Source organism: Papaver somniferum, unplaced genomic scaffold, assembly GCF_003573695.1.
Source record: "Papaver somniferum cultivar HN1 unplaced genomic scaffold, ASM357369v1 unplaced-scaffold_137, whole genome shotgun sequence".
Lineage (NCBI taxonomy): Eukaryota > Viridiplantae > Streptophyta > Magnoliopsida > Ranunculales > Papaveraceae > Papaver > Papaver somniferum.
This window is the reverse complement of record NW_020622934.1, coordinates 19,197,139-19,220,420: the sequence shown is the minus strand read 5'-3', so window position 1 is coordinate 19,220,420 and position 23,282 is coordinate 19,197,139. Positions and strand designations below refer to the sequence as shown.

Here is a 23,282-nt window from a genome sequence, read left to right as displayed (position 1 = left end):
GCCAAATAAAAAAAAAAGCTGAAAATTTGTGGCTTATCCTTCAAATTTTTGAAGCTATCACAGGATTAAGAGTGAATTACAACAAGAATTCAGTCATGAGCATAGGTGCAGATCACAAAATACAAGGAGTTACTGAGATCTTAAAAAGTAAAATTGAGTCACTTCCTCTCAAGTATCTTGGCATGTCATTGGGTGCTACTTCAAGATGCAGTGTTATTTGGGATCCAATCATTGAGAAATTTCAAAAGAAGTTAGATCCATCGAAGAGGAAATTCTTCACCAAAGATGGTAGAGTATTGTTGATCAAAACCTCTCTTGCTAGTCTACCCATTTACTATATGTCCATTTTCCAAATGCCAGCAAGTGTAGATTAGAAACTAAATCAAATCATGAGGAATTTCCTCTGGGGTTCTTCTGCTGAAAAAAGGAAGATAAATTGGGTGGCTTGGGATAGAGCTAGCAAGCCAAAAAAGTTGGGTGGGTTAGGAATTAGAAATATGAAACTTACTGAAAATGCGAGGGTCTAACAACCACACCCAATAATTGGTTTGGCAATCTGAGAGGACTTACTCCAATACACTTTCTAGAGAATCAACGAGACAGTCAGACTCAATCTAGAGTAATGTATATCAAAGAGTTTTAATATCTCTAACTCTTAATTCAGTTCGCACTCAGCAAATAGAAATCTGCGAGCCCGATTTAATATAAGAGGAGTTACTTGAATGTTACCAAAGAACAATGTTCAAGTGTCAATCAACGTAAATCAACAACCAAAAGTTGGATATTCTTATTGATTGATCTTAACGAACAACCTGTGATATTTCAATTATACAAAAAAAAATGCGTAAAATAAATAACAAAGACACCAGAATTTCGTTAATGAGAAAACCCAAATGCAGAAAAAACTCCGGGACCTAGTCCAGATTGAACACCACACTGTATTAAGCCTCTACAGACACTAACCTACTACCAATTAACTTCGGAATGAATTGTAGTTGAACCCTAATAAATCTCACATTGATTCAGGGTACATTTGCGCTTCTTACGTCTCTGATCCTAGCAGAATACTACGAACTTGATTCCCTTAGTTGATCTCACCCACAACCAAGAGTTGCTACGACCCAAAGTCGAAGACCTGATAAACAAATCTGTCTCACACAGAAAAATCGATAAGATTGAATAAATTTGTCTCGCACAGAAATACCCAAGAGTTTTTGTTTCGTCTATTCATAAATCAAGGTGAACAGTAATCAATTGATAAACCGGACTTATATTCCCGAAGAACAACCTAGTATTACGAATCACTTCACAATAATCTAAATCGTATGATGATGAAACTAGATATTGTGGAATCACAAACGATAAGACGAAGATGTTTGTGATTACTTTTGATCTTGCCTAACAGAAAAATTAATCTCGATTCAATTATTTCAATTGTACTCAATACGATAGAATCGGGCAAGATCTGAACACGCAACTACAAGAGAAATAGTTGGGTCTGGATTTACAATCCTAATGAAGTCTTTGAAGTCCTTAACATACAGGGTCTCGATAGAAACCTAAGGTTAAAGGAGAATCGACTCTAGTTATGAAACTAGTAACACACAGGAGGTGTGGGGATTAGGTTTCCCAGTTGTTAGAGTTCTCCTTTATATAGTTTTCAAATCAGGGTTTGCAATCCAAGTTACCTTGGTAACAAAGCATTCAATATTCACGTTAGATGAAAAACCTGATTCAACCAAGCTAATATCTTGCAACCATTATATCGAACTTAGCTTGTTACACACAAATGAAATGTACCCTCATTTAGATTTATGTTACCGTACTTAAACGTGTACACCATGTTGGTTCACAATAGTTAACCGAGGTTAGCCATATGATTACTCTCATATCAACCTTATTTATCTTAACCATAACTAGTTCAAATGACTCAAATGAAACTAGCTAAAGAGTCGTTCAATTGCTATATTCTCATATAAGTATACAAGAACACAATTGAATCAAAATCGATTTGATTCACTCGAATCAATACATGAACATTATAGCCACGGTTTGCAAAGATTGCATTCCTTATATTTATAAATGTTTAGGTTCATGTACAACCGGTTTTAGAAAGCAACCACTTAAATATCCATACGGGTATGCGTACTTAAGTAACCGGATTTGAGTTTGTTTTAGTTTTCAAACTCAGCAGAAATTCACAGACATGAACTTTCCGCCAGTATGTGTACGGGTAAGCATACTTTGGTAACTGGTTTGAGTTGGTCTTGATTTCCAAACTCAGCGAAATTCACGGACGTGAACTTCCGCTAGTATGCATATGGGTACGCATACTTAGCCAGTCTCCATCAACCATTTAGTACACACAAGTATGTATACATTTGTTTCCCGGTTTTGGACTTATACACAAATGCGCGAACACACTATATTCTTATATCCAAAGATGGTTACATGATTCTAAGCTCTTTATTTCAATCATTGAAAAATTCTTAGAGGATGACAATAGCCGTTTTCACACGTTATTAGCATCAAAGCAATTTTCAAGATATTGAAATAATCATTATCGAAACATTCCAAGTCTACACCAAATGATTGTATCACACCAACCATGTAAGATGTTACTCGGCAATTTTCTCATGATATAAGATGAACTTGGTCGAAGAAAAAGCTTGCCAACACATATTTAGAGAAATATGTAAGCGAGATAAACTCAGCTTGAAACCTCAAATGTGTATATAAAAAACTATATCGTAATACGACTTATGTCTCAATATAGGAGATAGAGTATAGATATACTTTCCAAGTGATAAATGAGTTCAAGTCTCCACATACCTTTTGTCGATGAAGTTCCACAAGCTCCCCTTAGTAGTTCTTCGTCTTCATATGATGAACGCCGTGAAAACTAAGCTCAACTACACAATTTATGTCATAGTCCGAGACATCTATAGATAGGCTAGAAATAAAGACTTATAGTTTTGATCACTAACATTGACAAACATGCTTGAAATAGCAACGCATGCGGGTTCGACCGAGCAGTGCTCTAACAATCTCCCCCTTTGTCAATTTTATAGACAAAACTATCAATACATATGGATTACAAAATAAATAAAAATTGTAGCTTCTCATCCAAATTCTTGATCTCCTTCGCATCTTCAACACGACTCGAAAACTTTGTCGCTTCCAAGTACTCCATGATTGTATACGTGTTCAACTCAACATCATAGTTGTTGAAGATCTGTAGCGATAACAATGAGAAAACAAATGCTCTCAGTCATTGTTATACCGTGTCATAGTATTATTACACATCATCAAAGTTCAATTGTATCACAACTTTGACAACAATACTATGGTGATATGTATCACTCTCCCTTAGTCAATACTTCATCTCAACATCAAAACCACTCCCCTTTACATAATGATCTGTAAACCATATGTATTTGTAGTATGAAACTACACATTAATTATCCCCCTTTTGTCAATATAAATTGGCGAAGGTACGAAAATTAGTGGGATCCTCATGAAATTTTCATAGAGTTACTTCATGACCAAAAGAGAATACTATACCAACTTATTTAGATGCTATCATAAAACCGAATCTAAATGGATTCATCAAGAAGTTTATAAAGATACAAGATAACTCCTATAATATTCCACACCCGCACTCCCCACAAAGATTTGGCAATTAAGCACAAATTCAAAAAGAACTCTCCCCCATAATATGTCATTCCCGAAGGAACAACAAACGTGACCTTGCTTTTACAAGAAAAGAAAGATTTCTTTGGATATAACCAAATCACATGAAAGACATGAATTTGTATCCAAAACATTCAATTGAAATAACCACAAGAGAACCCATGGATTGTTCAATTGGAATACACAACTAAATTAACCACAAAAATGATAAATTCAATTGACCATGCTCAATCATAAGAGAACTTACGGAGCAACACAGTATATGCACAAAAATTGTGGATCGGAGATCGACCGATACTACGTAATACACAAGGATTCATTCTATTTTCCATCACTATTTGCACAATGACATATAATAGACATAATCCTTGTAAACAAAATTTTTATCCTTTTTTTCATCAAATAATGACATAAAAGGCTTTAACTTTTGTAATGTCAAAAGTTCATTCTATCTTTTATCAATACTTTCATACTGACATAATATAAATAACTTTTGAACAAATATGGGACAGTCACAGGTTCACGGACGTAAACAACATATTTCATAACAATTTGCAATATATAAAATCATAAAGATTAAGATTGCAAAAATCATCTTCCAAAAACTTAGAATTTAAATAAATAAATCTAAAAACATGAAGATGAAAACGTTGGACATAGATATGTGTACTCACAATAATGGCTATTCCAAACCCTAGTTTTTCTTCTAAGACACAAGAAATAAATTCTCATAATAAGATTTACTACATATTGAGACTTCTGAAGAATTCTTTATCGTCCCCGAACTCCTTGTCGTCAACAGCCTTAGGTACATACGGTTCATGGAGAAAGGAGTTAATTCCAACAAACCTTCTAGGCTGAAGATGTCGAACCATGGCCTTCTGAATTTCGAGAGTTCTCATAACAACAACCTTTATTTGTTGAATCTCCTTCCTTGTTTCCTTCAACTCTTCAAGAACACTAGAAAACTTCTGAGAATTTGAAGGAACTTCTCTTGGCTTCCTCACATTCCTTCTTTTTCTTTTCAAAGTTGGAGGTAACGAAGATTTCTTTTTTTCCTTCATGATTAATGGTTTAACAATCATATTAACATCTTTTCCATCAGAAGACATGATGCTTGGAGTTTCCATGAGTGTATGGGTTTGTGAGAGGAAATCACAATTTAAGCTCAACAAGCAGTCTTAAGATAAAAAGAGTTTCAAGGAAGGAAAAGGGAATGTAGGGTTATGGAAATTTTAACCACACTAGTTCACGCACGCACAATTCACGACCCTAAAGAGAGTAGAATTGTCGAGAATAACCCTCTTTTATTGATTAAACAAGAAAGTCTCTTCCAATATCAGTAAGATATGAAAGAATTCTAAATCTTGAAAAACAGACAAAGCTCAAAAAGAAAACAAATTTGAAACCATTTTTCCTTTTTAAAAGCCTGAAGTGTGCAGAATCTTGCCTCTTTTAATCAGGCACATGAGACAAGATGCACTATCCAACACAACTTAAGTTGTGCTGGGATGGACAATAATCTGTCCATCACATCCCTTTTGGTTGGAATTCATAGAACCATGTCTATTAAATTGTTCAGACCATACTCTTTTCTCTAGTCGTCTTGACCTATCTTTGGAAACCAACTTCTTTGAAGAGGATAAAATCTTAAATACGTCAACGGTTTTTTGAACAACTTTAAGCTTGTTTGCTAGGCGGTTTGCTCTTCGTTGAAGTTTCTTGACATGTCTCATCTTGTGTTTATACTTGGAACACTTTGAAAGTTCATGACCTTTGAGTAAACAATAAGAGCATGGCAATGGGTAAGATGATTCAGACGCCCGAGATGTGCAAGATGCTAGGCACAGAGTGAAACCTGAAAAATCAGACAAAGAGTTCCAACAAAAAGGTTAATTTTTTCTTCCAGATTGGTTGAGTCTTCTTCTGGAAGAATATCGAGATTGATGTATGTATTGCGACATTTATCAAAACCAATATCTTCACAAAGAAGTGCAACACTTGATTTTTCGTCTTCATTGGAATCATAGTGATTAGACATTTCATCAAGAGTTGCAGCAAGACCTTTTCTCCCACTGTATTTTCTACGGTTTGGACACTCATTTGCAAAATGACCAAAACCTTTACACTTAATGCACTGAGGCATATTGTGACGGACCAGAGAGTCTGGACTTCCAAGAAACAGGGTTTCGACCCGCTTGATAAGCTTCGACTCCCTGATAGGCACTCAAGAAACCGGACTTTCAAATTTTTGGAACCAATTCGCATTTAACCTACAAAATGTTCATTGAATTATCCCAAAAACAACAGACTTGAGATCCTGCTAAACAAAAATCTTATTCGTCTCAAGGTTAGAATTCTATGAGCATATGTCCCACACCATAATACTCATAAAACTCCACGAGGGATCCAATTTCTAAAAATATTAAAGATAAGAGTCGGCCAATTGCCTAAAATAAAATTTGGTCAATTGCCAACCCAATAACTTATACAGCCAGTTGCCAAAATCAATACGGGCCAATTGCCCAAAATAACAGACGGCCAGTTGCCAAATTAACACGTGCCAATTACCCAAAATAACAGACGGCCAGTTGCCAAATTAACACGTGCCAATTGCCCAAAATAACAGACGGCCAGTTGCCAAATTAAGGTAGTTCTGGTTACCAGCCATCACTAGCCAGTTGCCCATGATATATTCTCGCCAAGGTTGCAATCATCTCCAAATGGAAGGTATGAACCGCAAAGCATCAACCAACCCTTTCCAGACGATATGAACAACCTTTTGGGATTGTGCTGAACCGCATAGCGGCTGCCTATGTACCCTCTCCGTTGCTCGAATGGATCAAGCACGACCGTAGTTCGTCACATTTGTTTGTTTAGATAGTATGAACTGCACCCCTTAACAGTAACTATCTCTATCTTACTACATTACCAACGGTACCGTATAAAACTGCATACAAGTCCCAACTCATTTCATGGTATCAATAGTTTAGCAACAGTGCACCGATATTCAAAGAAAATAAATACAAAATATAACCGAAGTAGCAACCGTAACCACATGTACAAATTAGCAAACAAGCTAAAGTAATATAGTGAACAAGCTACATCTACCCATATTGGTTTAGTTAAGAGTTTCATCAATTTTCACTCAAAAGTAAAAAATAAATATACATATACAAGATAGGCTCGTCTCGGCAGCCATTTCCCTAAAATGATCTGATATAGCGCAAGTAAAAATGACCTTAATCACTTATAGAGACATAAGAGTGTACATGATTCACCGTCACTCTAAATTATTTATTTCTGAAGCTAAACAAACTGTGAGGTTCAATTGTCTATTGTCTACGTGTATATATCCACGCGGAAGGATATTAAACAAAATAGTAAAACCATAAATATTGCTGCCATTTCCCTATTGTCGCACCATCTAAGAACAGAATGAAAATGCATTTAAAGGAAAAATCAATATGCTGAGAAGACCATCTATCCATCTCAGAAATCGAACATTGACATTATTTAAAGCCAACAACGAGGATATAGTAGCTCAAATCGGACATGTGTTCATCCCACAACCACATTCAAGTACATGTACAAAATTTATATATAACGAGGTCGGAGTCCAAGTATCCAAATATTATTAAAGCTACCATTACATTTCTCATTGGTGACGCATCACCCCTGACATATATATCTGCCGAGTTATGCTGTCAATGAAGTTTAGAAAGCATATCATGATCAAACTCAAAGTATTAGCTTGATTGCAGTAGAAAGCAAGTGCCCAAACTCAGCATCATAGAAAATGACCAAGTAAACTAATCAGCTCGTAAATTGAAATCCACATCCTAAAAATGTCTGAAAAGGTTCCTAAGGCCAAGCACCATATTGCACATTTAAATCTCAGTATGAACAAATACAAAGAGTTATTGTACTATATTATGTTTCTGCTATATAGGTTGTAATACTTGGTTAAAATGAATCAAAGAAACATTTCTTTTCACTGAATTGAACTCAATCTCCAAGCATGTGACCATAGAATGTGAAAACTAGAATCTGTGAATGTCATCACATAATAATGAGATATGAACGAAAAGGCAGAAAAACAAAAGTACCAGTGATAGCATAAGCATCAACGCCCGATGATCCATCTCATTTTTTTTGCCAGCTCTAGCACAAACTTCTAACGACGTATTAATAGCTCTTCCGACTAAAAAGATCACGAAAAATATACTTTCCACAAAGATGATCAATGAAAATGAAATACCCAAAATATTTCACTTGCATATTAGAATCAGTAGCAACTCAATTAACGGGTTTTACATTTTTTGGGTTTAACCCGTTGGCTTAGTGAGATATACTAACTCCGTTTCAGTCCCTCAAAATAGAAATATACTTTTCATCCATTAGGTTGATGTGTCTCTTTTCCAAAGAATGGATCCAAGTTTCATTTGAGTCTATGCATCTTTCAATTTATCCGAAGTATCAATGAAATTAATAAAAACCACTAAGTGGGATAGAAATCCATTAAAGGAAATGGATACGCAGTTCCATCATAAGAGTAATAAATTTAAGAAAATTCACATTTCTTAGTAAGAACCTCATAAACGGATGAGCAAGATTGAAGACACACATTTTACATATACTTTTACTATTAAAAGTTAAACGCCATTTGATTCAACCAAATATTAATTCTATTAAGGCACTTGCAAGGCTAACTCAAGTTGCCTAATTCACTTCATTCTCAATCCCCACTACATGTGCAACTCATGATCCTAAAATAAAGTATGGATATATAGTTAACTGGATATAGCACGGGGATCAAACAAAATGTATAATCTAAAATGCTATTTGACACTTGGAATTTGCAAGTCATATAGAGAAGTATATAAGCCAAAATCATTTGCACTAGGTCCATAGAGTACACTGATATGTACATGGTTCATATGGATGGTGATAAATAGAATTATTAAACTTGAGCATCTCATCAATTGGAGTTAAATCCACAAACCAAAATACTGAGAGTTGTTGGTTATTAATTCAAGTTGAGCATCTCATCTATATGCTAAAACGTTCATAGAAGTTCAAATCTTGGTTAACCAAATACAAGACAATAATTATAAAACCAGCTAGAACCATTCTCATAAACGCAAAAGGTTTTACCTTAATTATCTCACATGCAAATAGATGTATTAAATCGTAAACAGTAGCCCAAAAGTCAAATAGCTCATGTAGAGAACAACCCCTTTTTTTTATTTACCAAACTTCTCTTAGACCTTTCATCAAACACATGCAAGCTGCCGCATGAAAATACATGTGAAATGGTAAATTAGAGGCTCTGATTTTGACATGTATCAACACAAAATGAGAAGCACATAGCAAAGGGCTTGAAAGCTTAAAGGATGCAAACTGAAATTATTCTTTGGGCTAAGAGTACCATACCGTGTCTGCTTCTCTTTGCTTGATTTTAATTGAATTCATAGATCAATTCACAGCAAGAGTTGTCTTCCTACAAAAATCAAACTTAAGCCCTTTAACCAGATCTTGTTTATATTTCCAACTCTCTCTCTCTCTCTCTCTCTCGGCAGTAAATTTTTGAAAAGAATAAACTTCAGATTGCATGATTTTCTTTAGCCCTGGCCTGAATCAAAACTCCAAAATTCTAAAACAACAATAATCAATAAATGATACCCCAATCCAGAAAGCTACAAACAAGATCCATCCTTGGTTAATCTCTCGAAGAAATTTTCAGTCTCTTTTGATCTCTTTATTTTTTCAGCTACCTAATATAAGCAGAGAAGGGAATAAGAGAGAGAAATTAGAAAGGAAGGGAAGATGGGGAAAAAAAAATCCTCTCCCCGAAAGAAGATCGAGATTGAGTTTCCTCGGTCTTAAATTTTTATCTTCCAAAACATGACATGTGTCCTGCTGCATGTTTAGCTATTTTGGCACGCAAGCATGTCATTAAACTACCAACTGCTCCTCTAAGAACAACCTTATTTTTGCTTTTGGGCAGACTCATAATGTCAAAAGCATTTTATCATTTTAATTTGGGTCTCTTAAGCATTCTACCTCTAAAGGGTCGAGCTAAACCCGATAAATTTAAGATGTTAACATCAGCCTCGTCAGTATCCATGTTTTTAGGAGGAATGTAATTGTGAGTTTTAACTAATGACCTAGGTTTGTATCTGGAAAACTGTTTACTTCTCTTCAATAGAAGATCCCTAAAATGTCTTGTGATCAAAGATAATGACGTTTCAAGATCTTCATCTGATGAATCAGTCTTAGAAAGATCACCCTCAGAGATACAAACATTTTTAATTTTATCAAGTAAATTAGTGTTCTTTTGTGCTTTGAAGGTAACATCCTTTTCGTTTTTGGATGTATGCTCATGATCAAAGATCTTTAGCTTTCCAACCATCGTATTTTGGGAGAGAGCATCAAGGTTATTTCCTTCAACGATGGCATGCTTCTTAGAATCGTATATAGATGGCAGCGATCTGAGAATTTTCATCACAATGTCCTTTTTAGGAATAGTCTTACCCAATGCAAAAGATGCATCAACAATTTCAGACACTTTTTGATTAAACTCATCAAATGACTCTTCATCTGCCATACAAAGGTTTTCCCAATCGGAATTTAGGTTTTGAATCCTAGCTTCCTTTTCACTGGAATTCCCTTCGAATACGGTTTCTAAGATATCCCAAGCATCTTTAGACCGAGTGCACGTAGTCACATAGTGCTGAAGATCTAGGATAATGGCATGTGTGATGGCATTCAAACCGTCAGAGTTTTTCTTTGCAGCAAGTATCTCAGCAGCGTCATATGCACCAATATCCATAGGAACGGTCGCATTCCCTACTTCCACAACAGGAACATCATAGCCATTAACTACATAAACCCATGATTGAAAATCACGCGCTTGAAGAAAGGCACGCATAGCAATTTTGCACCAAAATAATTTGATCCATCGAAGACGGGTGGTACGTTATAGAGATAGCACTCCTGTCCATATCAGAGCGCTACAAACACAGACCTATGAGGTCTTTAATGTGTTTGCCTAATTACCATTTGAAATGCGGCGGGTCTAACAACCACACCCAACAATTCTTTTGGCAATCTGAGAGGACTTACTCCAATACACTTTCTAGAGAATCAACTAGAAAGTCAGACTCAATCTAGAGTAAAGTATATCAAAGAGATTTAATATCTCTAACTGTTAATTCAATTCGCACTCAGCAAATAGAAATCTGCGAGCCCGATTGAATATAAGAGGAGTTACTTGAACGGTACCAAAGACCAATATTCAAGTGTCAATCAATGTAAATCAACAACCAAAGGTTGGATATTCTAATTGATTGATCTTAACGCACAACGTGTGATATTTCAATTATATAACAAAATATAATGCGGAAAATAAATAAAACAGACACCATAATTTTGTTAACGAGGAAACCGCAAATGCAGAAAAACCCAAGGACCTAGTCCAGGTTGAACACCACATTGTATTAAGCCGCTACACACACTAGCCTACTACCAATTAACTTCGGAATGGACTGTAGTTGAACCCTAATCAATCTCATACTTATTCAAGGTACATTTGTGCTCCTTACGTCTCTGGTCCCAGCAGGATACTACGTACTTGATTCCCTTAGTTTATCTCACCCACAACCAAGAGTTGCTACGACCCAAAGTCGAAGACTTGATAAACAAATCTGTCTCACACAGAAAGTATATAGGATTGAATAAATCTATCTCCCACAGAAATACCCAAGAGTTTTTGTTCCAATCTATTGATAAATCAAGGTGAACATGAACCAATTGACAAACCGGACTTATATTCCCGAAGAACATCCTAGTATTATCAATCATCTCACAACGATGAGAGATGAAGTGTTTGTGATTACTTTTTATCTTGGCCTATCGGAGAAATTAATCCCAAGTCAATTATTTCAATTGTACTCAATACGATAGAATCGGGAAAGATTAGAACACACAATTACAAGAGAAATAGTTGGTTCTGGCTTTACAATCCCAATGAAGTCTTTGAAGTCGTTAATCTACAGGGTCTCGATAGAAACCTAAGGTTAAAGGAGAATCAACTCTAGTTATGCAACTAGTAACACAGAGAAAGTGTGGGGATTAGATTTCCCAGTTGCTATAGTTCTCATTTATATAGTTTTCAAATCAGGGTTTGCAATCCAAGTTACCTTGGTAACAAAGCATTCAATATTCACCGTTAGATGAAAAACCTGATTCAACCAAGCTAATATATTTCAACCGTTAGATCGAACTTAGCTTGTTACACACAAAATAAATGTACCCTCATTTAGGTTTATGTAACCGTACCTAAACGTGTACACCATGTTGGTTCACAAATAGTTAACCGAGGTTAGCCATATGATTACTCTCATATCAACCTTATTCATCTCAACCATAACTAGTGCAAATGAATCAAATGAAACTAGTTAAAGAGCCATTCAATTTTTATATTCTCATAGAAATATACAAGAACATAATTGAAGAAAAATCAATTTGATTCACTCGAATCAATACATAAACATTATAGTCACGGTTTGCAAAGATTGCATTCCTTATATTTATAAATGTTTAGGTTCATGTACAACCGATTTTATAAAGAAACCACTTAAGTATGCATACAGGTATGCGTACTTAACCATATTTGAGTTTGTTTTAGTTTTCAAACTCAGCAGAAATTCACGGACGTGAACTTTCTGCCAGTATGCGTACGGGTACGCATACTTTAGTAACTGGTTTGAGTTGGTTTTGATTTCCAAACTCAGCAGAAATTCACGGACGTGAACTTCTGCCAGTATGTTTACGGTTACACATACTTAGCCAGTCTCCATCATTTAGTACACACACAAGTATGTATACATTTGGTTCCCGGTTTTGGACTTATACACAAATGTGCGAACACATTATATGCTTATATCCAAAGACGGTTACATGATTCTAAGATCTTTATTTCAATCATTGAAACATTCTTAGAGGATGATAATAGCCGTTTTCACACACTATTAGCATCAAACCAATTTTCAAGATATTGAAATAATCATTATCGAAACATTCTAAGTCTACACCAAATGATTGTATCACACAAACCATGTAAGATGTTACTCGGCAATTTTCTCATGATATAAGATGAACTTGGTCGAAGCAAAAGCTTGCCAACACATATTTTGAAAAATATGTAAACGATATTTTAGCTCGACATAAACCAAAAGAGGGTGGTGCCCAGAAACAGTTTTTTGTTTATCGTGTTGCCAATTTCGATGGGCTAAATCTAATGTCAGCCATATGGCTTGGTCTAGACCCACTTAGCTCCTGCTTTCTTTAATTTAAGGAGCATAAGGCTGGTTCTAAGCACACAGTAGTACACACTCTATGATTCAGAATATCACACCGACCGACCTCTCTCTTATTTCCCCCAAACTTAAAACCCTAAAACTACCTGGATCAGTCCAGTAATGTTGAATGGTGATAATGAGAGGTTTGGCCATAAAAATGTCAAACTCTAGTTGCTGAAGTTAAATAGGTCCATTTTTTGGGTGGGAATCTGGTAATGGAGGAAGGAACCCTCACATGCAGTGGAGCCACAATCACATTACGATTTCTTCTTGTAATACAAAATTAAAATTGTTCTTGATTTCTTTCTTTGGCTGGCTCTTTTTTTGCCTTAAATTTAGGGTTTATTCGGTAAGATTTAGGGCTTGCTTGTCTCTGGCTGCTTTGATTATTTTGTTGTTTACCACTGCTGTTGCGAGAGGAAGAGGTTCAAGGGGTCGTGGTGATGCAGCGACACCAACTGGTGTTAGAGGAAGGGGTTCAACAGATGGTGGTGCTACAGGAAGAGGTTCAACGGGTGGTGGACCTGGTGGTGCTGCTAGAACTATATTCCATATATGTAGCTTTAACAGCTATGGGTAATTCTATATGCCTAGATTCTTTTGCAAATGATTGTAATTCATAATCAATTTTATGGGTAATTCTATACGAGGGATGTTTTTTTTGTTAGGCAAATGATCTATGTATCATAAAAGGATGAAGCTTTTGGATAATGGGTGCTTATGGCTTTTAGTATATTTTTCATGTCTTAAAAAACTTTTCTGTTCACTCTTTAAATTGTTATGAATTACAACTGAATTATAAATACAGGGTGATTTTTTGGAAGTAGTCTGGTTGGGATGTTATGCTATACCTTACTAGGACTATGTATAGGAGACTGGGAGTTTGTTCTGTTATTGGTCTTGCTTACCTTTAACTTTGCCTAAATATAAATGTTATAAGTTATGTCTTCTGCTTTCGTGTTTTGTTCTTGGAAATGAGATTGGTTCAAGAGATTGACCAGTCTGATTTAGACTTGAAATTTAGTTAATTTGCTTGTCGTGTCAATCATAAGATCAGTTGGCATGGATACAGAGCATGAACTGTATTAATTGTTGTGTATATCATGAAGAAGGTGATATCGACTTTTTGTTTGTTGCGTCATTGTGTGTATATATAATGAAAAAATTGATATCACCTTTTTTTTTTTTTTGTAATATGAACTGTATGGTTGGATGATCTATATCATCGAGGTGAATTAACTATTGATTGCATACCAAATAGTTCGTGTGAATTTGTTCTCTTCTTTGTACTTATTAATCATATGAAAATTGTGCAGGCACTAATTGGGTGCATAAACATTCCCAGCCGGAAGTCTCGTCTCAAACTATGCAGAGCATTAGGGTCACATAAGGCTCTAGAGTGGGATTCCCAATTAGGATGCCTAGCAGTTTTCCTGGAAGGCAGCCCAAGGCTTCGATGTACAATGATACCGAGACAAAAGGAAATTTTTTGCGAGAGTAAGGCAGAACCTTATCCATTTCGTTTCTTAATCAGGTGAGCTCTTTTGTTACCCAACTTGATGTTCTTTCGGTTATTAATATGTTAATTAGAATTTTTGGTAATTTATACTTATTTATTTAGGTTCTTTGGATCAAGTCCCATAAAGTAAACTAAGATTTAGTTGTATGGTTGGAATGTGAATAGGTGGAACTATACTGATCTTGAGTATTTTGATTTGGCCTATATCTCTTCTTGTAGTTTTATCTCTAGCCATGGCCATTACGTCTATACAGTATAGATGCACATGCACTAACATAAAACTATTTTACAGATAGAAATCAGTGTTTACGATGCTAGTTGAGTTCACCAATGATCAAACTCCGAGCTAAGTATCTTAGGCTGTTCTCGCTCCTAAAATCATGTACGTTAGCCGGTTCACAGGCTCAAACTGGATGTATTGCTTATTTAGTGTAGAAGTTCCTTTCTAATTTCGAGTCTGGCTTTTGTGTTGATTAGAGTCTTGTCTTTTCGCTAATATGCTGAATTTTCTTCAGTGTCTAACAGGCTGTTTTCTGAACAGTTGGTTCCTCTTCTTCTTTTTTGAGTTTTGAGGGATTCCCAATTTATACATATGGTTTCCATCCTTTGTTCCAGTTGAAATTATCGTAAAGAATCACTTTTGGTATTTTCAGTGGATGTGCTTTGATGAGAATTACCGGTTAGGTAGGTGACTAATGACAATGAGCGAGGCGGATTCCAACATAAAAAGAAAAGATTAGCATATATAGTTTATGTCTATTTGATCAGAGAAACACAACCCAGGTTTAACTTTCTATAACTGTTTGCAGGTACAAATTTGGGGAGGAAAGCAGTTATGTCAGATAGATTTCGAAGGAAGCTCAAGAATTGTGATAGCAGCATTAATCACTGGATAAAAGCTAAGCATTACAAGAGAACTCACTACACGTACCGAAATTAGTGACTCCACTTCTAAATATGCTGTAGTTAATTCATTACAAGAGAATTCAATTCTGGGCTACAGTTATCCATCTTGGGCGTCTACAGTTTGCTTGTGAACATTTCTTGGACATTTAGAAGCAAAAACACAGGTCGGTTTCATAGTTATACATTACGTTTCTGTGTTTCTTTGGTATCTTTCCGAAAGAACGTTTTGTAAATGAATACTAGTACTTAGTTGTGAACCGACTGTTGTAGTATCCATGTTATAAAATGTCAATAATAGGGATCTCATGGGCTATAAAACCATTCAGTTAGTTAATTTTTTGTCTATTTTGATAGAATTTTTCTTTGTTATTAATAGTTTTGACCAGCCTTTTTTGCAATATACAAATAAACGTAATTGAATAATTCTCATATTTCGTTTTGAACAGTTTCAGTAGGAACTTGCTCCTGATTCTGCAACATGTAAATTACAGAACCAAGTTTGTATGCCAACTGTCTTATTTTTTACTTTTTAGCCAAGCTGCAGTCTTCTCATTTAATTTGCCATTTCAGAGAATAATTACGGCAAGCTAAGAATTTACTGCAATAAAATTTAAGCAAAAGATATTGCTGGCTACATCAGCAAACATGACCCATAAAACCACTCTCAAACTATACAATTGTAAAAAGGGCAGGATGAATAATACAATTATCTTTTCTTTTCTGTATCTTTGTACAGGTCAGACGTATTAACAAACTACCCTAACTAATGAAAAAAGAATGCAATCTAGATAGACCCCCTAACTAAAGAAAGAGCAAAAAAAAAAAAAGCTCGGCTGGTAGGCATACCAAGAACTACCCCAACTCTTTCAAACTGATAACGATCACAAAGATGCGGCTAGCCAAAAATCCACGATAGCCTCCTTATAAAAACGCAGCTGGTGCATAACAAGAACTACCCCAACTCTTTCAGACTGATAACGATCACCAAGATGCTGACTAGCTAAAAGAAATCCAATGATACCTCCTTACAAAATCACCACTGGCCAGCAGCATCTAAAAAAGTTCCACACTTCCAATATTGCAGTAAGTTAGAAACAATGTTAGTCTTCAGACTTAGTTTCATCATCTTCAAACTTCATTTCATCATCTTCAAACTTAGTTTCTGTTTGGGGTTCCATCCCTTCCATCTGTGGTGGCTTTAACAACTGCGCTCCTGCTAAAGTCTCAAAGTGGTGATTATTTTGGCTCAGAATAAGGTTATATGAGTGTCCGTGGTTATTTTTTTGGCTATCAAGAAGACGATACCGGTCAGTGTCAGTGCTGGAGGGGGGTATATACTGTTCGAGTATCTAAATCTGAACCGGCATAAGGTGGTTGCTGCCTCCATTTCATGCAGTTCTCATCAATGGAGCCCTGAAAACTTTGCTCATGATGAATCATATTGTTCGTCGGAAAGTTAGGTAAATTTAGAGTACTGTCTATACTATGATAACTTGGGAGAAATTCAGCCGTCATGTAGTTCGTCTTTAGATCACCTCCAGAATAAGGTTGGTTACGCCTATTGAAGGTTTCTATGGCATTATAATCTTGGCCATTCAGAAACAGTTGCTGCTCCATCAGTCCCGGCAGATTGTTCATATAATGATCTCTCATCTGGGACTGATGAGGTATATAACCAGCTTTTGTCACAAACTCAGAATAATCTGGTCCGAACCTGCCATTGCTTAGTAAAGAAGGGTCAATTGTGCGCGTTGGTCTCCCTAGTTGACCATCCTGCATACCGTGATTTTGAAATTTATTTGAGTACTGGATACCGCCATGCAATAAAGGTGCCAAGTGTGATTCTGGTTGATTCATAGGCGTATTCAGATTACATGCAGGATAGCCTTGTGATTTTCTATAACTCTGGCGGTATTTCTGTGATAGGAATAATATGTAAGGTAAAAGATAAAGGCAAGCATATCCGGTGAACTAACCTTAAAAGGAAAATCAAACATAACCAAGGACATACCTGAAGGTGGCTAGCAACATGTTCTCTTTTAAGCCCGGGAACATTCATTAGCTGGAGAATTTTCTTTGGAACAGCCTCTAAATTATCAAGTAACACAAAAATATTCAGCCTTTATGAATATTGCAAACAAAACTAGACGAAAATGAAACAAAACTCCCTAAGGCACATTGCAAAAATACGAAAGGTAAAGGGTAAGAATTGTACTTTCAATTCCAAGCTTTTCTATGACTGCGTCAAATTTCCGATTGAGTTCGTCAGTCCAGACAATTCTTGTTTTCTTTGCCATAGACATACCACTGGTATCCACATCCTTGTCGATTGCCTCCCCATTTTTCCTCTTCCTCAAGGATTTGCTGTTTCCTAAAGCTACACCGAAATCTGATGTTTCTGGTGATTTGTGGTGGCATTCACATTCACACGAGTGTTCTACTCTCATCTTTCGGATGATCACATGCTTAAATATAAGTTCTATGTCCTTTCTTTCAATCGGCTTAATTAAGCAATCACATGCTCCTTCAGTGAGACACTTGATGACAATATTATTGTCGTCCTCGCTTGACATCATCACTGCATATTATATTCTAGTTAAAGACAAAGCTATGAAGATAAACCGAAACATATGATATTACGGTTTAATTTATGTATAATGGACTGATACTTACTGACCACAGGTATATCCATTTCTGCTAACATGTGTTTAAGCAGCTCCAAACCATCCATATTGGCCATATGTACACTACTCAAAACGATATCAAATTTGTTTCTGGCAGCTTGTAGAGTAGACAATACGTTCTCAGCTTGAAGCTTACTATATGTGGTAACTGAAATACCATACAGATAAAACCAGTTATTATGTGTCCAACTCACATAATCAAAACCAGTTATGTAATTATCAAGAACGAAACATAGAACAATTACTAAGGTTGATTACCTTGATAGAGAAGTTCTTTAAGCAACTTTTCAATATGTTGAAGAAACTCAGGATCATCATCAGTAACCAAAACCCGAACACCTTCCGGAAACTTCTCTGGTAGCCCTTCATTGGTAGGGTTTTCTTTCTTCACCACTTCATGTTGTTGTGTTTCTTGTGAACTTTCTTCTAAACCTCTACTCATTATTCTTCAATATATATATATATATATATATATATATATATATATATATATATATATCTAAAAACAATTTAAAAAAATATCAAAAAAAAGAAAACGATGGTTATTACAATTCAGGACTAAAAATAATCAGGATTTGTTTACTCTTTAATATGGATCTAAGTCTCCTCGGATTCCATGTAACACTAGGAGAAGAAAACAATATGAAAACTAGCAGTTCCTTTACGAAGGAATCTCTGAGAAAATGGTACTCTTAAGTTTTTTACCTCTGAAAATACCAAATTTACTGCTTTATAGTTGCCCTTTTTACCGCGCAAGTAAAAAAATTTTCTCCTTTTAGTCAATTAGGATATACAAGAATCCCTTAAAAAAGGGAATTTTGTTTCTGGTAAACCGACTTATGATAGGTTTCCTAGAACAAGAAAATACCCGCACAAAAAAGGGTAGGGTGCTAATTATAGTGCTTGCTTGGGGCGCAAGTATAGAAGATTTCCTACATATATATAACTGGATTTCTCTTTACTATAGAGAGGCCGGTTTGTGCACTGTAATAACTGAAGAATAATAGAGGTTTAAGAGAGGTTGTCAATGGAGATGAAGAGAACAACAATTGGAGGAAAAGGGTCATCTCTTACTTCATCATCCGTTTACTTCATTGCAAATGGAGTCAGTTAGGTAAAAATCGATGCATCGATACTTGAAAAATTAATATCTTCATCAGAATCACTACCTCTTTCAGAAAAACCACTGCTCAATATCTCAAACCCTGTTAGAAACTTAACAGCAATAGAAGCACGTGCATGTCTTGTTGTTCTTGTAAACAAACTTATCATCACCAAAATTGGAATTCGTTCTGTTCTTCCCATTCTCATTACTGATGCCCTAAATGGAGAAGGGGGCCGTTTAATGGCAACTGCAAGATGAAACTTAGCTTATATAAAGACAACTCTCTTTATTGATGTTTAGAAAATCTCTCAAAACTAAACACAAGCTCTAATCTTGCTCATATGATCAACCACAACTTTGGTGATCATATATATATAGAACTATGAATTCCTTTTCCTAGTCCTATTACCTTATTACATGTCTTTCCTTTTCTTAGAACTAGATGACTTCTAATTCCCTTAGGATTACATCAATTTCCTAATCTTGTCCTAACCAGCTTGTTAGTGACTTTTATGTTGAAGTTTAACCAAAATTCTCCCCGTTAAGCTTCAACCTTACCCGTGAAATATCTTGTACTCCAATCAGTTGTCTCATTTCTTCAAACTTGATCCGAGCTAATGCATTTGTCAATATATCTGCTTTCTGCTCAGTTCCAGGTATGTGTTCTACGTTAATGATCTCCTTCTCGATGCATTCTCGTATGAAATGATACCTTTTTTGAATGTGTTTCGTCTTCCCATGAAACACTGGATTTTTAGTGAGTGCAATTGCAGACTTATTATCAATCTTGATAAGAACTTTTTCAGGTTCTCTTCCTTCGATTCCACCCAACAGTTCTTGAATCCATATTGATTGTTTAGCTGCTTCTGTTGCATCCATAAACTCAGCTTCACAGGATGAGAGAGCTACTGTGTCTTGCTTCTGTGAGCACCATGTGATAGGTGCATCTCCTAGGTAGAAGATATGACATGTCGTACTCCTTCCATCGTCTTGGTCAATATTATGACTGTTGTCACTATACCCAACAATTCCTTTTGATCCTCCTCGACCATACTTCAATCCGCAGCTGATTGTTCCTCTTAGATATCTCAATATCTGCTTTATTACATCACCATGAGACTTGCGTGGACTCTGCATATAACGGCTTGCTACTCCCACTGAGAAAGCCAAGTCTGGTCTTGTGTGTAACAGTATCTAAGGCAGCCAACATTTCTTCTATAACTGGACCAATCTCACTTCGTCTTGTACCTTGAACTTTAGTCCAAACTCCATTGGTATCTTAATTGGATTACAGTTTCAAGTCCTGCTTCTTTCAAGAATTCTCCTTGCATAACTTCTTGTTTAATCTGAATCTCAGCTGGATATCAACGAAACCAAGTCTGTTTCTGTTGATTGAAATAATTTCTTCTCTACATGCTTGTGTCCATTTAGTCGAGACCATGCTTCCTGAAAATTCCTTGGTTCATCAGTAACAGAAAGTAGCATAAATCACATTCTCTGCAGCTTGAAGAACATAATCCTCCAGATCTGTGGCTTTTGTATTTTGGTCTTGTTGATTTTCGCAGTGGAATGGGTTGAGTTATTTTATCGATCTCCGCTCTCTTCTTCTTCTTCTTCGACTTCTCGTTAGTCTCATGTTTTCATTATGCTCTTCTTCTTCTTGATTAACAACATTGTTCCATTGGTATTGATGATTATGGGTCCCTTCGCCTTCATCAATTACTTGACCCCATCTCGCAGGAAACATTCCTGGATCCGTACTTGGTCCATCATTAGTTTCTTTTCCAGTTCCAGTTTGGCTTTTTCATCGAATACCACATCGACACGACACTCTTTCGTTGTTGGATTGAATAATCTTAAGCTTGGATCCGGCTCAATTCCGATTCACAAGAGTCTGAGATCGATCATCCAGTTTCTTAAGTTGCAGAATCAACTTTGTATGCTTTGCAACCAAACACTCTTAAATATCTATGTTTTCTCTTTCACAAACCATATGGAGTCTCTTTCAGAGCTTTCGTAGGTATCCTGTTTATTAGGTTATGTGGAGTGTCGGACACGCTTCGCCCCATAGATATTAGGAGGTACCTGCATAGCCGGAAAGAACCAAAGCTTATGTATCCGAACCTTGCGTGCCACGTCCATGTCTGCGTTCCAGTATCATATTCAGACAATGGCCTTCCAATCATAGAAAGATCTTGTAGAGCGATTCGGTGAGCGTGAGACTCGAACTAAAAGTCTTCCACGTGGGTCATGAAACGGGTGAGATCTTGTTCGCATAAAATCACATCCAACTTCTGTAGCTTGTCCTAAACTTAGAATGTTGCTTGTAAGTTTGGGATGAAGTAGATGTTTGTGACAAGCTTCTGTTCTCCTCGGTCTTGCTCTGAAATAGAATTGATCATTTCCCTTCAATTTCTAAAGAAGATCCATCACCAAACTTCACTTGTCCTTTGATTTTCTCATTGAGTTCAGAAAAGTAGTGTCTCTTACCAGTCATGTGATTGCTGGCTCCATTATCTAAATACCAGATTCCTTCTTCTCCATCCTTTGATTCGTAGTTCTTTCGTATTAGTTTCCCTTCGTTTAAGAATACAACTTCGTGCATGAAAAGAGTTGTATCTTCTTCCCTTGTTTCATTCTTGTTTGTTTCTTCCATCTTTTGTATTCTTTCAGGGCATACAGAGGAGAAGTGTCCTGGTTTATCACATCTGTAACAAATAATGTTTGATCTATCCTTCTTTTCTTTCCCTTGGTTTTGATCATTCTGACTTGTTGTTCTATCTTGTGAGTTAAACCTTCCTCCCCTTCCTCGGCCTCTGTTTCCTCTTCCACCTCTTCCACGACCTCTTCCTCTTGTCGCAGAGTTTTGTTGGTAAGAGTTTGTGTACAAGAGTTTTCCTTGAGTTTCTCCATTGTTTTCTTCATCAAGGATTCTTTCTTCATATTCTTTCAATCTTCCAATTATATCTTCATAGCTAGCCTTCTTTAAATATAAGACTTGTTCGAGAGAAGCTATGATATGAATATACTTGGATCTTGGTAAACTATTGAGAAACTTCTTTACCAGTTTATCTTCATCAATGGATTGTCCACGTGACGCAGCTTTTGAGGCTATCTCTGATAGATTTACTGCAAAGCTATCAATAGTATCAGTGTCTTTCATCTTCACTCTTTCAAATTCAGACATTAAGGTTTGCACATAGCAAAGGGCTTGAAAGCTTAGAGGCTCTGATTTTGACATGTATCAACACAAAATGAGAAGCACATAGCAAAGGGCTTGAAAGCTTAAAGGATGCAAACTGAAATTATTCTTTGGGCTAAGAGTACCATACCGTGTCTGCTTCTCTTTGCTTGATTTTAATTGAATTCATAGATCAATTCACAGCAAGAGTTGTCTTCCTACAAAAATCAAACTTAAGCCCTTTAACCAGATCTTGTTTATATTTCCAACTCTCTCTCTCTCTCTCTCTCTCTCTCTCTCTCTCGGCAGTAAATTTTTGAAAAGAATAAACTTCAGATTGCATGATTTTCTTTAGCCCTGGCCTGAATCAAAACTCCAAAATTCTAAAACAACAATAATCAATAAATGATACCCCAATCCAGAAAGCTACAAACAAGATCCATCCTTGGTTAATCTCTCGAAGAAATTTTCAGTCTCTTTTGATCTCTTTATTTTTTCAGCTACCTAATATAAGCAGAGAAGGGAATAAGAGAGAGAAATTAGAAAGGAAGGGAAGATGGGGAAAAAAAAATCCTCTCCCCGAAAGAAGATCGAGATTGAGTTTCCTCGGTCTTAAATTTTTATCTTCCAAAACATGACATGTGTCCTGCTGCATGTTTAGCTATTTTGGCACGCAAGCATGTCATTAAACTACCAACTGCTCCTCTAAGAACAACCTTATTTTTGCTTTTGGGCAGACTCATAATGTCAAAAGCATTTTATCATTTTAATTTGGGTCTCTTAAGCATTCTACCTCTAAAGGGTCGAGCTAAACCCGATAAATTTAAGA

The 23,282-nt window shown here is 36.1% G+C and overlaps 1 protein-coding gene and 2 long non-coding RNA genes across 5 annotated transcripts; 1 reads left to right on the top strand and 2 right to left on the bottom strand.

The window, feature by feature from the left end:
* Positions 1–6,139: 6,139 nt before the first annotated feature.
* Positions 6,140–9,582, bottom strand: LOC113334395. Its single transcript, XR_003352762.1, has 2 exons — positions 7,803–9,582; positions 6,140–6,643 (listed from the first exon to the last, which is right to left on the bottom strand). It is a non-coding gene; the product is annotated as an uncharacterized LOC113334395 (long non-coding RNA).
* Positions 9,583–13,095: 3,513 nt separating this feature from the next.
* On the top strand, positions 13,096–15,817 carry LOC113334396. 3 transcript variants are annotated; one of them, XR_003352765.1, is made up of 4 exons: positions 13,096–13,634; positions 14,375–14,592; positions 14,870–15,261; positions 15,387–15,817. It is a non-coding gene; the product is annotated as an uncharacterized LOC113334396 (long non-coding RNA). The 3 variants fall into 3 exon arrangements; XR_003352764.1 differs by lacking the exon at positions 14,870–15,261; XR_003352763.1 differs by having other exon boundaries at positions 14,870–15,817.
* Positions 15,818–16,797: 980 nt separating this feature from the next.
* Positions 16,798–18,609, bottom strand: LOC113334648 (two-component response regulator ARR2-like). The gene is made up of 5 exons (XM_026580855.1): positions 18,426–18,609; positions 18,157–18,315; positions 17,661–18,061; positions 17,495–17,569; positions 16,798–17,400 (listed from the first exon to the last, which is right to left on the bottom strand). Exons 1-5 carry the CDS (start codon positions 18,607–18,609, stop codon positions 16,798–16,800), a joined length of 1,422 nt encoding a protein of 473 aa, XP_026436640.1.
* Positions 18,610–23,282: the final 4,673 nt, after the last annotated feature.